At 44.3% G+C, this 19,886-nt stretch overlaps 1 protein-coding gene across 3 annotated transcripts in view; it reads left to right on the top strand.

Moving 5' to 3' along the window:
- Positions 1 to 19,886, top strand: part of ACTR3B (actin related protein 3B) — a 584,122-nt gene that overhangs the window by 251,590 nt on the left and 312,646 nt on the right. For 2 of the 3 annotated variants that reach the window (XM_078663241.1, XM_078663243.1), the window contains one exon: positions 8,367 to 8,477. The exons of the other annotated variant lie outside the window; for it this stretch is intronic. In XM_078663241.1, the coding sequence (XP_078519367.1) occupies positions 8,367 to 8,477 (111 nt within the window). The remainder of the gene's footprint in view (positions 1 to 8,366; positions 8,478 to 19,886) is intronic. 3 annotated transcript variants of the gene reach the window in all.

Here is a 19,886-nt window from a genome sequence, read left to right on the forward strand (position 1 = left end):
GTAACGTAGCTCCTCCACTTCTGCAATTTTGAAATGCAGCCCTATCCATGCTTCCGATGAACTAAGGAAACACCATGATACAAATATAGTTATTTAAGTATTTATTTATTTATGCAATCATGTATGAACTATGAATTATGTAACCTATTTATTGATGAAACTATTACTTCTGTAACTGAATATATGTTTTGTATCTTTCTGGTTATAAAAAAATAATAATAAAAGACATTATAGAGACATCTGATAATAATAAATCCCGGAATGAGTTACATTTCCTCCATGGGATTTTATTGCATTGAAAACATTTATTAAAAATTGGGAAAAAACACTGTATATTGTAAAGAAGATAAACATGAACAATAAGTGATATACCGTTGGAAAGATGAAAGAAGCAGCCAAAAAATGCTAAACATTCATGAAAGGCTTTAATTAGTTATTATGGGTCTGTCGGTAAATTGCGGGATGGTAATTGTGATTTTTCTTTACATATTTAACAGTTAAATAAACATATATAAGAGCAGGAGTGAATGTGCAATATGTTCATTGAAAGGCTGGAGCTTTGGTACAATGGATCAACATATGTTACCTGTGTATGTAAAAACGAGCATCCATATTGGGGAATAAAATGCCCACTGGAGGGTTTCAATATGTAACATGTATGATATAAATCAGCATGTGAAATTAAGTGTGACCATAAGTGTTACAAGGCATTGTCACATGAATATAAATGTGTCCCTGTAACCTTTGTTTTTTTCTGTGAATATATATATATACACACACACACACACACACCCAGCCATGCGCGCACACACACACACACACACACACACACTCACACACATATATATATATATATATATATATATATACCGGTCACCAGTAGGTAGTTATAGTTAGAACCTATTCTCCATAGGAAAAACGTTTTTTGATTTGCCAATATCTTTGGCGCTGTTTGATGAATCTTCACAAAGTTTTTAAAACTGGTAGGGCGCTCCTGTCCTGAAAGTTTCGGGGTGATTCGTCAAGTGGGGGCTGAGAAAAAAGGGGGGGGTCCCAAAACACTTTTTCCCCATGTTAATTTCCATAGGAACTTTAGATACGGCTACAGCCCGAACTGCTGAACGGAATTACACCAAATTTGGCAAAAAGGTGGCTCTTGGTTCAGAAAGCTCCCTTTTTTTAAATGTTGTAAATGATGTAAATCCATTCAATAGTTTCTAAGAAATAAAAAAATATATAAATATCGATATCTGGGCGGAGCCTAACCACACATCTTATCGTGAGATCTGATTGTCTGTCAGCACTTCATCCTGGAATTGCTGGCAGCCATCTTGGGACCAATATACAGAATTGCACCCCATTGAAATGTATTGTAGTGAATAGAAGGTTTTGAGGGTCACCAAAAGGAGAACTATAAAGGGTGTTAACAGAGTTTAGTTACATTAGAATTCATTTGTTGATGGTACCATACTAATTTTAGGAATCGTGGTGTGTGCTAAAGTAATTTTACCCTGTGAAAAACCTGCTGGGATATCATGAATCATGTTTGAGAGAAAACTATTTTCTCATGCTTGTCCCATAGAGGTTTGGAAGGTGCTCCAGAAGCTAAAATGAGAGCATATTTTCTGTAAATTCACATTATCTTTCTCAGTCATGTGAGAATGAAGACTGACATTCTCAGTAAAACATGTCCATCCAACAAGGGCAGAGACTGTCAGTTGATTCCTTTGTATTCTACTGCAGCTTCCCAGAGTGTTCGAAAGAACAACTAGAGAGCTAACAGTCTTACTTAGGACAAAAGTATTGCACCCCTAAAGCCATCTTGATTGGATTAAACTGATAACACTTAAAACATATAATTAAAAAAATGTACAAAAGAGGGGGTTCATTTTGTCATAGAAATGATGGTTAGTGCTGTAGAAAGAAAAATTAGGATATGTTTTAAGTGAGATCTCAAATATCTTCCCGTTATATTTCAACAGGAGCAGCCTATCAGTTGATTCCTTTGAGTTCTACTGCAGCTTCCCAGAGTGTTCTAAATAAACAACTAGAGCACTAACAGTCTTACTTATGACAAAATGAAGCCATCTTGATTGGAATAAACTGGTAACACTTAAAACATTTAATTTAAAAATCAACAAAATTAGGTGGTTCATTTTGCCATAGAAATGATGGTTAGTGCTGCAGAAAGAACAATTAGGGCATATTTTAAGTGAGATCTCAAATCCTCTTCTATTTCATTAGAAAATTCTGACATGCAGTCTGAAACAATCACTTTCTATACCAGCAGTAGACTTCCAGTTAACACCCTGGTGAGCAGTGGCTTTACTACAGTGATCTAATGAGCAACTAGAGTGCTAACATTCTGAATTTATGGCAAAGGTGTGACACATCTGAATGTCTTCTTGATGGAATCAAAGTAAAAAACTGAAAGCATTTCCAACTGAGGAGACTGCAGTAAATGAGGAAATTAGAAAACTTCATAACAAATATGTCTAATAAGATTGCCACCAGAGAAAAAAGAGCCCAAATGTAGCACAAATATCACCCAGATGTAGCCCACATATAGCCCAATGGCCGACGAGTGCAAAACACTTTTTATTTTTTGTATTTTTTGCAGTTTTATATAGTGCAGACAGGTCAGGTATTGGAGCATTTCATCTTACTTGGACCCCTTAGTGCGTATTTTTCACGAAGTACATGAGAATAATCTTGCGAAACATTGAACTTTACTATTCTGTTAACCTGAAGTTGCTCTGAACCGGGCTTTGTAACACCCGTTTTCACCTACTGGTTTTAATTAATTCTCACTGTATTGTATTAAGAAAGAGGATTCACTGTTTTTATGTACACTTTTATGATCTATGTTTCTAAATCAGATCGAATAAAGTTTAATGAAATTAATCGAAGTCTCCCAAGATGGCCACCAGAGAAAAAGGAGCCCAAATGTAGCACAATTATCACCCAGATGTAGTCCACGTATAGTCCAATGACAGAAGTGTGAAAAACACTTTTTATCCTTTTTTTTCAGTTTTATATAGTGCAGGCTGGTCAGATATTCTAGTGGTTTACATGCGCATTGGTTACATCTTACAAGGACAAACTCATTTTGGTTGTAGGCAGGGGGAGATTAAGTGGTTTGACCATAATCACAGAATGTCGAGCTGAAGCAGAAACTCCAACATGATTCCTCAGTTGCAAAGTCTGCAGCTCTGGATGTAACACCACATTCTCTCCCCTAAGGGTAACATTGATCAAGTGGTCAACTGGATAAAAAAAACATGAAGATAATCTGATGCACCTAGTACCAATAAGCGAATCTTGCATCTGCTTCCTAGAATCTGAACAAAGGAGGTCATTAGGAGAGCGGACAGACTTTCGTCCGACCGCCATCTAATCATATTTGGGACCACCCTCCAACAAGGCGGTGGTCCCACAGAGCAAATACGGATGGCGGTCGCATTGCCCATGTTTTGTATTGCTGCGGGTGCTGCGCTCTGCAGCAACCGCCGTAAGACAAAACAGACATCCCACACATATCCCTGCACTACATGGCAGGCACCATGCAGTGCTAACACATGGTGTAGGGATATGTAGGGGGCACCATAGGTGCCCCCCATGGCCTATGTCCCTGGCCAAGTGTGTTAGGGGGGTCAGCTATGGGCCCCCAAATCCGTTTTTGCCTGCCGTTTTGCTGCGGTTTCACCAGCGCAGGATGACCCGCAGAAAGGGATATTGTAACCCCTACGGTGGTGCCGGACAAGCACTACCGCCATTCTGTGACTACAGGGAGGTTCGACAGGCTGTTGGATAAAACCTGCCTTTCAGGATCGTGGCGGTCTGTGTTTCCGACCACCACCCGTTCAGAAGCCATTGTAATATGGCGGATGGAGATCCCTGTTACGATGGGCGAGGGAACGCCACTGACAGCCTGTCAGTGGCGGTTCCTCAGCCATGGTAATCAGGCCTAAACACCTTAGCTCATGGACTGTATAGCCCAGGATACACAGCAGCAAATACCCCAGACTTTTATTCCCGACAGTGGTTCTGTAATCTCACACCAGCAGCCTGGATAATGTACCCGGAATCTGTCCCAGATACATAGCCTCACACTAGGGGGTCGATTACGATGGCGGACGGATTGCCTCCGCAGGGCTGTCCGGGGCAATCCATCCGCCATTCTCCCTGAAATGACCCCCCGCCACATTAGGATGGCTGGGGGGTCCACGGCGGACGGCAAGACCGTCCGCCGCCTTTTCCGCTGGTCGCGAACCATATTAAGATGCTGGCGATCCAATGCCTTTCCACAGCGGCATTGCCGCCGTGGAAAGGCATGCGGTCTTTGCTTTGGGGGCCCGTTGTGGGCCCTCAGGGTGAAGGGGGGTGGGAGGTGCACATGGGGGGTACCTATGGTACCCCCCTGCAGTTGCATGCACAATGCGGCAGGCACCGCGCGGTGCCTGCCACTTTGTGCATGCAAATGCACAGCATGCATTTTTAACTTTGCGGCGGGTGCTACTTTAAGCAGCACCCGCCGCAATGTTAAATATACGGGATGTGACCGCCAGGGTGGCAGTCACATCCTAATTCCAACAGAGGGAACGCCGCTGCCCCTGCGGACGGTCCCTCCACCTCGGGGATGGCGGACGGACGCAGGTCCGTCCGCCATCATAATCGACCCCTTGGTTTTTGAAAATGGACTCTGAAGCATATTTAAGCTAATCGCGCACCAGCACCATTCTTCAATTACACTAACTGCCCAGCAGGACCTGTGCTTCTTGAAAGGGGGCACCAGTACCTACGATGTTATGTGCAGACCCTCAAACATCGCGGCACTCAGAATGTTCTAGAATGTATCAGCAACACAGAAGGCACTGTTCCACAACCCCCTAAGCCTGCACAAGATGGCTGCCAGAACCCAGTCCAACACTCATCCTCACGTCACACTTCAGGCAGTAAAATCCATATAACCTATAATTTACCCATTATATTTTATGATTTCTGGTAGACTGTTGAGTGCTTGCTTGATGATTTAAGTAATTTAATACAGCTGCTGCTTGAGATAAACCTGTTCAAAGCTGTCAAGTGTTCCCAGGTCATTTGGGATAGTGTCAGCCAGTGCAACCATTTCAGACAGCAGAACATATCACACTCACTGGGATTTAGCTCCATACTCACAATAAATTTAAAAAAAGCCTGGAAGGTCATGAAGTAGGTCGTTACTGCCATCGATATGTGAGAGTACGAGGTGTTCAACAGCAGTTCTGAAGTCGATTTCTGCAAAAAAAGTTTCACTTTATTTAGAAAAGGGAGCTGGTACTTGTCCATCTTTGTTTTTTTGGCCATTCACTCTTTCACGGTGAGGGTGGTGTCTAAGATGACTGCTAGTGACAGGCCATTTAATGAAAGTTGGGGGGTGACGCCATCACAGTTCATATCATTGAGCTAGATTTAAACTGTCTCTTGTTTGTTGTTCTTGGCAAATAAAAATAATTTGCTCTTGGTTGGGTAGAGTTTCAGGCAGGCACCTGAAATCCAGGTCTGGATGATATGCAGGTGATGTTTAAAGCATTGGCAGTTTGAAGTAGAGGAGACTTGCAAGTAGATTTGTGCATCATCAGCAAGTTGGTGAATCTTGGTGCTGTTATCTTTCAGTGGAGAACCAACTGGCTCCTTGTCTAGGTTGAAGATAACACGAGACAATATGGAACTCTGGGTGACTCTGCAGGTGAAAGAGAACATTTGGGGTGTGGAGGTGCCCAGGTGAACAAATTGGTATAGGTTGAAAATGTAGAAAGAAAACCAGTAAAAGACATACCCAGTGAATCCTGCTTGAGATTGCAGGGTGAAAATGAGGGTGGGATGGTTGACTGTGTCTGTGTCGAAGGCAGCTGAGAGGTCCAGCAATATCAGGAGTCAGGGGTCAGTTTCATCTGTGGTCAGTAAGGTATTGTTTATGATATGTAAGTTAGTGTTCTTCCTGCTGCAGTGTGATCTGAAGCCAGAATGGTATTCATGCAGCAGATAGTTATCATTGATGTGATCTTGGATTTGAACATAGACTGCGTTTTCAATTATATTGTTGATAAGTGGTAAGTGAGTGATGGGGTGGTAGTTGTTGAGGTCATCAGGGTGTAGGTTTCTTTAGGAGTGAAAGAATATGGCCTGTTGTGAACACTTCAGGGAATAAGCCTTGAATGAGCCTGGTGCATACACATCAGTGAGTAGGGGTGAGAGAGCATTCCCAGAGAGAGATTTAATGAAGGAGAAGGGTAAGCCATCATCTTCATATGAAGTGGCTTTGAGGGAGCTGAGTATGTGGTTGAGGTCTGCAAGACATAGGGCTTTGAAAGCCGACCAATGCGGGATTCTACAGAAAGAGCTGGTCATAAGGGATGAATCATGATTGTGGTTGTTGGTGTACTGTGAGATCTTCTGTTGTTTTGTCACTGAAGAAGAAGTTGCTAGTATTGCACTTTTCTGGGGTATGAGAAATACATGGATGTAGCAGCGGGTTGATGCAGAGCTTAATTGTCTTCAAAAACATTCCCCTTCTGTTGGTGATTTAATTGATGATAGTGGTATAGTACTTTGCTTTGGCTTATGAGTGATGAGTTGTCTCTGTGTTGCACAGAGGTACTTCACTGTCACAAGATCATTGGGGCTCTGCTTATTTCCATTCTGCTTTCCTGTCTGTGGATGGATCATTTATTGTCAGCAAGGTCTTTAAAGTACTAGGGTGCTGAGGGCTTCGGCTTGCACTTGCATGTTTCAATTGGGGCATGGATGTTCATGTAATTTTCCCAAAAAGTGTTGACGTTTTTTACGAAGAGCGTTTTCATCGGATGTGGAGTTAATTGGGTGAGAAATGAGTTCAAGGATTAGGTTGTCTGTGGAAAAGTCTTTGAAGGCTCTGAAGGTTTGCTCTTCATTTTTGTGTCAATATTGGTTTCCTGGTAGGATGGTGAGCACAGAGATTTGGATGGATGTCAATCGAATCTTTGGGTAACAGTGGTTTACATTGGATTTGTTACTTGTGTTGAGAAGATAAGTTTGAAGAGATGGCCATTAGAGCGCGTTGGTTATGTGACATGCTGTTTTGAATTGATAGTGTATATAAAGTCAAAGAGGGTGTCTCTTGTTTTTATTGAGCTTGTGTTGTCTGGGAGGTTGAAGTCATGCAAGAGGGTGGTGTTGTGGGCAAGTCGGATGGACATAGTGATGAGGAGAGCTGAGAATCCATCATTGAAGTCCTTGTCTTGCCCTGGAGGCCCGTAGGTGAGAGATGGGATAAGTTGCAGAGAGTTGGAAATGGCATGTCAGCAGCTCCATGGAATTGAGTGTTACTTGCCTAGGGTGCAGGACCAGGAGGATTCATGGATGATAGCGAGGCCTCCACCGTTCTTATGTGCGTGGTTCACATGATGGATGCTGTACCCTCTGGGAAGAAGAACTTATGCAAGGATATGGGTGTGAACTTGCTTCTGTAATGAAGAAGGCATCAAATCTAGATGGCTGTTATCAGCAGAAACATCAAAAATTAAACGGATCCATTTCTGTGTATGTTTATGATTGTGACTCAAAATAAGCTACTGTCTGACAATCTGCTAGCTTTTAAAGAGATCATGTCCTTTCCCATTTAATGACTTCTCTTGCATTGGGGTTTCAAGGCAAAACATACATTGAAGGGCAAAGAGAGAAATAGACATTGCACTTATTCCAATGAATAATCTCCTCTTCTACATGGGCCTAGATCTGAGCCCTGCACTGATGTTCTAGAAAGATCACTGTATGCTGATCTAGTTCAGACAATGGCCATAATGCAACAGGTGAGTTGCCATGGGCCCCTGCTGAAGTGTACGAAATGTTATTTTAGTGGAAGGCAAACTCCAGCCTAATGATGGTTTCAACTTTTTCCTTTGAATGCTAAACTGGATTTGACAATGATCAATTTTCCAGCCAGGCAGGTTCCGGTTGACTGTCACAAAGTCTCTGCTAGTAACATATTATACTCGCTTGATGTTTGACAGACACCTTCTCAGCCCTATCTGAGTATTTTTTCTCACTGTTGTGCCTCTCGTATGAGGCTCAAGGAATGTTAGAGTGAAGTGAATCACATAGCCTTACTGGTTCTGCCATTTTGATGTACATTTTGCAAGCGGCAGGGTCTTAGAAATGTTTTCCATTAGGAAATCTTCTGAACGACTTAGTCATTGTTTAAGTAGACTTAGATACTATCAGTCACCTTTTAATACAAAACATTACCTACTGTGTAGTAATGATTTTGTTGACAACATCATTTTTTGTTTAACAGGGTTTAGGTTGGGTTCTTCATTCACGTCTTATTTTTCCTTTGCTCGCTTTAGTGGCCCATCAGGCATGGCATTGTTGAAGACTGGGACCTAATGGAAAAAATCATGGAACACGTCATTTTTAAATACCTGCGAGCCGAACCTGAAGATCATTACTTTTTAATGGTAAGCAATGCTCATGGTCGGTTGTCGTCAGCTTAATTTTTTTAATGTTTTGTTTAGTGCACATGCAAACGTAATTGCTTTTGGGTGCTTGTGAGAGTGAGGGTTATGAGGAGAAGCAAGCCAGTGAAGATTATTCAGATTTAGACAACATGGGATTTTGTGGGAATTGCATATGTGTAGGTGGAGGTTCTTCAACTGGAAACATGACAATGGCACTTTGGTTTTTTGGAAATCTGTTAATTTGGTAGCAGTAGCATCTGCTACTGAATGGGGTAGTGGGGTGGGGAACGGAGGGGAAAATACAACATAAATAAAAGGACTTACCTGGGTGCCACCAGCTGATGGCCGCCACCTCTCTTCCATCGTTTTCCCAACAGGAAGCAGACAACCCCCAGAATCCCCTGGCCAATCACAATACTGCCTTACAACAGAGTTGTGATTGGTCTGGGCACCATGATACAGCGGTCAGACGGGGACAGGGAGCCTTAGCATGTTCTCCACCAGGCTGTGCATTACAGCCTGGTGGGAACATGCAAAGTGCGCATGACTGGCCAAAATGTAATGCGTACTTTAGAGAGTGCATAATACTCCTTCCCTTGGCCCCTGCCAGCCCCGCCTTGCACTTATGCAGGAAGGAAAACTAAAATGATAATAACATTAGTTTGTATGATTTTAGTTTTCCTTTTTAAACTGCTCACAGGGCAGTGGGGCAACGCTCCTCTGCCTTAGCGGAGGAGTCGCTGCCGTTTGGTAGGAAGGCTAGCCATTGCATTGGGAGATGTTGAAACCTAGTTTACCAGTGCTCCGACTACTGAGGAGTGGGGTTCAATGGGTATGAAAGTACAGGGTATTTTGAGCAATTTTTGCTGGTAGAATAAGGAATTGAGGACTGCTTCAGTTTGAAAGCCTAGGGAGCACTATGGGAACATGGTGAGCGGTGTCCAAGAGGATGTCCAGGTTCCTCAACTTAGTTTTAATAACTTTTTGAGGAAAAGATTATCAGAAAATGTCATTTATGCAGCCTTCGTATAGCATCAATACGTCCCAAGACGGATCACATACTTCATGAAAATAGAAATCGCTATCTCGGTTTTCAGGGTACAGAAACTCATCAATGAAAAATGGTTAGCAATCAGAGTTCATGTGGTAAATATGGTAAATAAGGGAAAGGTTTTGGCCATGTACAATAATATTAAAATATCTTCTGCACCACTTCTGTTTTGCTTTGCTACGGGTGTTTGTGCATATGAAGTGAATTCTTGTGTTTTTGGTTCACTGGCTGACACGTAACACAATGCTCTGCAGGGATAATGCCAAAGTGAACACTGGGGCATCTTGTCACAGAAGCATTCTTGGGCAGAGGCAGAATGCCCTTGGTTAGGTAGAACCATTATCCTGAATGGCTGTGGTAGGAGGGCAGTAAATTGAAATTCCAGAAAGCCGTTATGAAAAGATTCCTCATGACATGTTATATGTATTTTACCACACCCAGTGACTACTGGGTATGATAAAAGTTGGATCCTCTCAATACATTTTTGTCAGATCAAACCTGCTGATATTTACCAAAGGAAAAATTTCCCAAAAACACCAGTACATGTAGATTTTGATGCAGTAAGTTCCAAAATCAGCATGTTATGCCATATTTTGTAGCCAAAACGTGTAATAGGCCAGACTTGTCATACATTTTAAATTCAAAACATCTCTCTCCACTCCTGTTTCAGGAAAAAAACTGAAGGCGCATCTCTTTTCCACGTAACAAAATTCCCTTGTCAGTTAATGCCACAGAGCACTAAGAGACCCTTGGGCAGACATTAATGTTGTCTACACAGTTATAGGATTAGTGAATAGTATTATAAGTTAACAACTGACCAAAAACATTATAAAAATAACAAGTTATTGTAAGAAATTGGAGTATTAGTTGAGGGAAGTGAGAACCTACCTCAAATAAACATAATCCCTGTTAGTATGAACCACAAAAGTCACTATATACACCTATGCTTAACCCTCTAGTAGATTGACCCAGATGTAGGCCTGGAAAAAGGTTTATTTTACCAGGTCGAAATGGCAATAGAGCTACTTTAGTGGGTTGCACAATGAGTGCTGCAGAACACTAATAGAATTTAATTTACAGGCCCTGGGTACATGCAGTACCATATACTAGGGACTTGTAAGTAAATTAAATATGCCAGCTAGGAATATGTCCATTTTACCATGTTTAAAGAGAGAGCACAAGCACTGTACCACTGGTTAGCAGGAGTAAAGTGCAGAATTTTACATCAGCATTAATGAACGAAACTGGCATATATGACCTATATAGCTTTGAGTCCTTGGTCTTCCTTAAAAATATTACTAATAATACTTCTTTCCTTGAATTAAGGGGGAAGCGCTGCTCTCCTACTTAAATAAATGTAAACATCAAGGGGTATGATCCAATAAGGCCTACTGTATGGGGAGGGATCAATACATAATCTATAGGAAATCCCACAAGGCCTTTAACCCGTTCCGTGCTGCCGTCGGCCATTGGCCGACGGCAGCACTACCTCCCCAGTGCTGCCGTCGGCCAATGGCCGACACGGCCCCGCCCGTTTTGCAGAAGTGCCGCACTTCCACAAAATCGCGCCCGCCATAAACGGGTTAATGAACGTCAATTTAAACACACACAACATACACATTCATCTAGTGTGTGTGAGTATTTATCTTGTTGTCTTATTTCATAGACCTATTTGCATAGTATGTTGCACAGTTTTTTGATAATATTATCTCTCTTGTACAGACAACACAAATACATAACAATAAACTGTAAAACATATTATGCAAATAAGTCTATGAAATAAGACCACAAGATAAATACTCGAACACACTAGATTAATATGTATGCTGTGTTTGTTTAAATTTATGTTCATTAATGGCCATGTGGGGTTTTCTACTTCACTAAACAGCACTAAGAGGAGCAAGAGAGGTTTAGAGAAAGCACCTTATATAATTCAAGTACCAAAGAATCAGAGTCTGCGGCTTTACTACTAGGCAGAGCTTGGAGCCTTTCTTGGACTTTTGCCATAATAAAAGTAGTATCATGCTCATTCATATCATCTCCAAATATTTTAGGGAGAGCAAGATCAGCTAACAAGTTAGTAACTTCCCCTGGATTAGCTTGCAGAGTACTTATGTAGAGGTCTGAATAACAGACAGACTAATGTAGAGGTCTGAATAACAGACATGATCGAATAGGTCTCAACAACCTATTTTCCCTCCTTAGTAGCTATGCATTAAAGATAACTCCTTTTTTTCTTCCCCTTTTATTTTTAGGTCAAGCCTAGCAGCCAGAATGCTGTAGTAGAGTATGGGAGAGAAGTTATGCCCACTCTCCACCCATATTTTTCATTGGCTTGGGTCATTGTCTTTCGTAAAGGCTGCCTCCGGATTCGTCAATAGGCTTGTTAGTCCCTCCTTAGTAGGGCTTTGTCTTCATTTGTAACCTCCCATGGCTACTGGCCCCTTTACTTTGGATGTTACACAGGACCTGTCCTTTAGTATGTAAGCACTATTTACTTTATTGAGTTTCTCTTACTACAGGCCGGACATGCGCTGCTTCAGCTGAAACCGCTTGTGGTTTTTTTAAGCAGCACAGCCGCCCCCATAACACGGGTGCCCGCTTTCAATCACGTTAACCCGGCATTATCTAGTGTCTGTTTCGACCCCGCCAGTAAAATGGATTTAGAAATGATTAGCAAATTAAGTCATGTGAGTTCCTGGTAGCATATAATCCTGTGCTAATGGACTGCAGCTGACAACAGCACATCAGTGTTACATGTCATCTAAACTAAAGCCACCTGACGGGTTGTTTTCAATAGCCTATTTTATTAACAACAACAACACCACCAATACCACCCAAACCAATACCACCACCACCACCACCACCAAAACCAACACCACCAATACTACCACTACCACTAATACTACCACCACCAATACCACCACCAAGCCCACCACCAATACCACCACCTCCACTACCACCACCAATACCACCAGCACCAATGCCACCACCAGTGTTACATGTCATCTATACTAAAGCCACCGGACGGGTTGTTTTCAAAAGCCTGCTATTAACAACAACACCACCACCACCAATACCATCACCATCAAAACCAACACCACCAATACTAACACCACCAATACCACCAATACTACCACCACCAATACACCACCAATACCACCACCTCCACTACCACCACCAATACCACCACCACCAATGCCACCACCAATATCATCACCACCAATACCACCACCAATACCACCACCACCAATAGCATCACCTCCACTACCACCACCAATACCACCACCACCACCACCAATACCACCACCAATGCTACCACCAATACCACTACCACCAATACCACCACCACCACCAATACCACCATCACCAATACCACCATCACCAATACAACCACCAATACCACCACCACCACCACCAATACCACCAATACCACCACCACTAATACTACCACCAATACCACCACCACCAAAAATACCACCACCACCACCAATACCACCAACACCAATTCCACCAATACCACCACCACCACCAATACTACCACCAATACCACCACCATCATTACCAATACCACCACCACCACCACCAATACCCCCACCAATGCCACCACCTCTAATACCATCAATGCCAATACTACTGACACCAATACCACCTCCACCAATACTACCACAACATTACCAATACCACCATCAGTAATACCACCACCAGCAATACCACCACCAATACTACCACCAATACCACCACTAATACCACCAATACCACCACTAATATCACCACCACCAATATCACCACCAACACTAATACCACCGCCACTACCAATACCACCACCAACAACAACAATACCACCGCCACCACCATCAATAACAATACCACCATCACCAATACCACCACCAATGCCAATACTACCATCACCAATATCACCAAACCCATACCACCACCACCAATACCAACACCACCAATACCACCATCACCATTAATACCACCACTACCAAAACAATGACCAATACCACAAATATCACCACCACCAATACCACCACTAATACCAATACCACCGCCAATACCAATGCCACCACCACCAATACCAATAATACTACCGCCAATACCACCACCAATACCACTTCAACCAATACCACCACATACCACCAATACCACCACCAATATCACAACCACCACCAAGACCACCACTACCAATACCACCACCACCAACAATACCATTGTCACCACCAATACCACCACCACCAATAACAATACCGCCACCGCCAATATCACCACCCCCATTAATACCCCCACCACCACCAATACCACAAATATCACCACCACCAATACCACCACCACAACCACCAATACCACCACCAGCAATACCACCACCAGCACCAATACCAATACCAATACCAATACCACCACCACCAATGCCAACACCAATACCACCAATTCCACCACCACCGCCACTAATACCACCACTAGCAATACCAATACCACCACAAGCAATACCAATAGCACCAATTCCGCCAATACCACCACCACCAATACTACCACCACCACCAATACCAACCCTACCACCAATGCCACCACCACCAATACCACTACCACCAATACCACCACCACCACCAATACCACCATCACCAATACCACCATCACCAATACAACCACCAATACCACCACCACCACCACCAATACCACCAATACCACCACCACTAATACTACCACCAATACCACCACCACCAAAAATACCACCACCACCACCAATACCACCAACACCAATTCCACCAATACCACCACCACCACCAATACTACCACCAATACCACCACCATCATTACCAATACCACCACCACCACCACCAATACCCCCACCAATGCCACCACCTCTAATACCATCAATGCCAATACTACTGACACCAATACCACCTCCACCAATACTACCACAACATTACCAATACCACCATCAGTAATACCACCACCAGCAATACCACCACCAATACTACCACCAATACCACCACTAATACCACCAATACCACCACTAATATCACCACCACCAATATCACCACCAACACTAATACCACCGCCACTACCAATACCACCACCAACAACAACAATACCACCGCCACCACCATCAATAACAATACCACCATCACCAATACCACCACCAATGCCAATACTACCATCACCAATATCACCAAACCCATACCACCACCACCAATACCAACACCACCAATACCACCATCACCATTAATACCACCACTACCAAAACAATGACCAATACCACAAATATCACCACCACCAATACCACCACTAATACCAATACCACCGCCAATACCAATGCCACCACCACCAATACCAATAATACTACCGCCAATACCACCACCAATACCACCCCAACCAATACCACCACATACCACCAATACCACCACCAATATCACAACCACCACCAAGACCACCACTACCAATACCACCACCACCAACAATACCATTGTCACCACCAATACCACCACCACCAATAACAATACCGCCACCGCCAATATCACCACCCCCATTAATACCCCCACCACCACCAATACCACAAATATCACCACCACCAATACCACCACCACAACCACCAATACCACCACCAGCAATACCACCACCAGCACCAATACCAATACCAATACCAATACCACCACCACCAATGCCAACACCAATACCACCAATTCCACCACCACCGCCACTAATACCACCACTAGCAATACCAATACCACCACAAGCAATACCAATAGCACCAATTCCGCCAATACCACCACCACCAATACTACCACCACCACCAATACCAACCCTACCACCAATGCCACCACCACCAATACCAAAACCACCAATACCACCACCACCACCACCACCAAAACCACCACAAATACCACCACCAATAGCATCACCACCAATACCACCGATACACCACCAATACCACCAACACCAATATCACCAATAGCACCACCACCACCACCAATACCATCACCACCAATACCACCAATACCACCACCACCAATACCATAAATATCACCACCACCACCAGCAGCAGCAATACCACAACCCCCAATACCATCACCGCCAATACCAGTACCATCACCACTGATACCACCACCAGTACCACCAATGCCACCCCCACCAATACCACCACCACCAATACCACCAATATCACCACCACCAATACCACCACTACCAATACCAATACCACCAATAATACTAGTACCACCACCAATATAACCACCACTAATACCACCACCAACACCAATACCACTAATACCATCACCACCACTACCATCAATACCACCACCAGTAACACCACCAGCACCAATACCACCAAGAACACCACCAATACCACCACCACCAAGACCACCGGCAATACCACCACCACCAATACCAATACCACCACCACTACTGCCAATACCAATGCCACTGCCAATACCAATACCACCTCCACCAATATCACCAATACCAATACCACCAATACCAATAACACCTCCACCAATACCACCACCAGCAATACCAATACCACCACTGCCAATACCCATACCAATACCACCACCACCACCACCAATACCACCACCTACACCAATACCACAACCAATACCACCACCATCAATACCACCACAAATACAACCACCACCAATACCAATACCACTACCACCGATACCACCACCACTACTGCCATTACCAATGCCACTGCCAATACCAATACCACTACCACCAATATCAACACCAGTACCACCAATACCAATACCAGCAATACCACCACCACCATCAATACAACCACCTCCAATACCAATACCACCAATACCACTAACACCATCAATACCACCACTACCACCAATACCACCACCACAACGAATACCACCACCACCAATACCACCACCACCATCAATACCACCATCACCACCAATACCACTAATACCAATACCACAACCACCAATACCACCACCACCACTGATACCACCACCACCAGTACCAGTAACACCACCACCAATTCCACCATCAATACCAATACCACTACTACTACCACCACCAATCCCAATACCACCATCACCAATACCACCACCACCAATACCACCAATATCACCACCACTAATACCACCACTACCAATACCAATACCAATACCAATACCAGCACCATCAATAAAACCAGTACCACCGCCACTAATACCACCACCACCAATACCACCACCACCAATACCACCAATACCACCACCACCACCATCAATACCACCACCAGCACCAATACAACCAATACCACCACCATTGCCACCACCACCACCAAGACCACCACCAATACCACCACCACCAATACCAATACCACCACCACTACTGCCAATACCAATGCCACTGCCAATACCAATACCACCACCACCACCACCAATATCACCAGCTACACCAATACCACCACCATCAATACCACCAAAATACAACCACCACCAATACCAATACCACTACCACCAATACCACCACCACTACTGCCATTACCAATGCCACTGCCAATACCAATACCACCACCACCAATATCAACACCAGTACCACCAATACCAATACCAGCAATACCACCACCACCACCAACACCAATATCACCAGCAATACCACCACCACCAATACCACCACCACTATCAATACAACCACCTCCAATACCAATACCACCAATACCACTAACACCATCAATACCACCACTACCACCAATACCACCACCACAACGAATACCACCACCACCAATACCACCACCACCATCAATACCACCATCACCACCAATACCACTAATACCAATACCACAACCACCAATATCACCACCTCCACTGATACCACCACCACCACCACCAGTACCAGTAACACCACCACCAATTCCACCATCAATACCAATACCACTACCACCACCAATCCCAATACCGCCACCAATACCACCATCACCAATACCACCACCACCAATACCAATACCACCACCACTACTGCCAATACCAATGCCACTGCCAATACCAATACCACCACCACCACCACCAATACCACCACCTACACCAATACCACCACTATCAATACCACCAAAAATACAACCACCACCAATACTAATACCACTACCACCAATACCACCACCACTACTGCCATTACCAATGCCACTGCCAATATCAATACCACCACCACCAATATCAACACCAGTACCACCAATATCAATACCACCAATACCACCACCAACACCAACACCAATATCACCAGCAATACCACCACCACCAATACCACCACTACCATCAATACAACCACCTCCAATACCAATACCACCAATACCACTAACACCATCAATACCACCAATACCACGACCACCAATAACACCACAACAAATACCACCACCACCAATACCACCACCACCACCAATACCACTAATACCAATACCACAACCACCAATACCACCACCACCACCGATACCACCACCACCAGTACCAGTAACACCGCCACCAAGTCCACCATCAATACCACCACCACCACCAATACCACCAACACCACCAATACAAGCACCACCAATACCAATACCACCAATGCCACCAATACCACTAACACCACCAATACCACCAATAGCATCACCACCATGAATACCACCCCCACCAATAGCACCACCACCAATACCACCATCACCACCAATACCACTAATACCACAACCACCACTACCACCACCACTAGTACCAGTACCACCACCACCAATCAATACCAATACCACCACCACCAATACCAATACCAATACTGCCACCAATACCACCACCTCCAATACCACCACCACCACCAATACCACCATCACCACCAATACCACTAATACCAATACCACAACCACCAATACCACCACCACCACCGATACCACCACCTCCAGTACCAGTAACACCACCACCAATACCAATACCACCACCACCAATCCCAATACCGCCACCAATACCACCATCACCAATACCACCGCCACCAATACCACCAATATCACCACCACTAATACCACCACTACCAATACCAATACCAGCACCATCAATAATACCAGTACCACCACCACTAATACCACCAACACCAATACCACCACCACCAATACCACCAATACCACCACCACCACCATCAATACCACCACCAGTAACACCACCAGCACCAATACAACCAATACCACCACCAATGCCGCCGCCACCACTACCACAAAGACCACCACCAATACCAATAGCACCACCACTACTTCCAATACCACCACCAACACCAACACCAATTTCACCAATACCAATACCACCACCAGGAATACCAATACCACCAGCACCAATGCCAATACCACCACCACCAAGACCACCACCTACACCAATACCACACCAATGCCACCACCAATGCCACCACCCCACCACAAATACAACCACCACCACTACCAATACCACCACAACCACCACCATGAATACCACCGCCACCAATACCACCACCAATGCCACCACCACCAATACCACCACCATCAATATTAACACCAGTACCACCAATACCACCACCACTACTGTCATTACCAATGCCACTGCCAATGCCAATACCACCACCACCAATATCAACACCAGTACCACCAATACCAATACCACCACCACCAATACCACCACCACCACCAATACCACCACCACCACCAACACCAATATCACCAGCAATACCACCACCACCACCAATACCACCAACACCACCAATACAACCACCACAAATACCAATACCACCAATGCCACCAATACCACTAACACCACCAATACCACCAATACCATCACCACCATGAATACCACCACCACCAATAGCACCACCACTAATACCACCATCACCACCAATACCACTAATACCACAACCACCAATACCACCACCACTAGTACCAGTACCACCACCACCAATTCCACCATCAATACCAATACCACCACCACCAATACCAATACCAATACTGCCACCAATACCAGGACCTCCAATACCACCACCACCACCAATACCACCACCACCACCAATACCACCAATGCCACCATCACCAATACCACCAATACCACCACCACCAATACCGCCACCACCAATATCAATACCACCACCTTAGCGCTTCTCACTCACTAGTAATTGCAGGGGCACTGTACGTGGCCGGAGCTGCAGCCAAGACCATCCCCCCCTTTCTGCCTTAAAGCATAGCCCGCCGTGCACCAGGAGGTGAAGCCAGGGCCCTACTACAGCTGGAGTGTTTTTAATTAGGCCAAAGAGAGCAATGACATTACGCAATACCACACTGCACTCGCAAATCACGGAGAGGGCAGGAAAGAGCCCCCTACCATTCTTCCTCCTATGCCATGACAGTGTAATCACAGAGCAAAAGGTGTTGAAGCGCTTTGTTCGTTTTT

Source organism: Lissotriton helveticus, chromosome 10, assembly GCF_964261635.1.
Source record: "Lissotriton helveticus chromosome 10, aLisHel1.1, whole genome shotgun sequence".
NCBI lineage: Eukaryota > Metazoa > Chordata > Amphibia > Caudata > Salamandridae > Lissotriton > Lissotriton helveticus.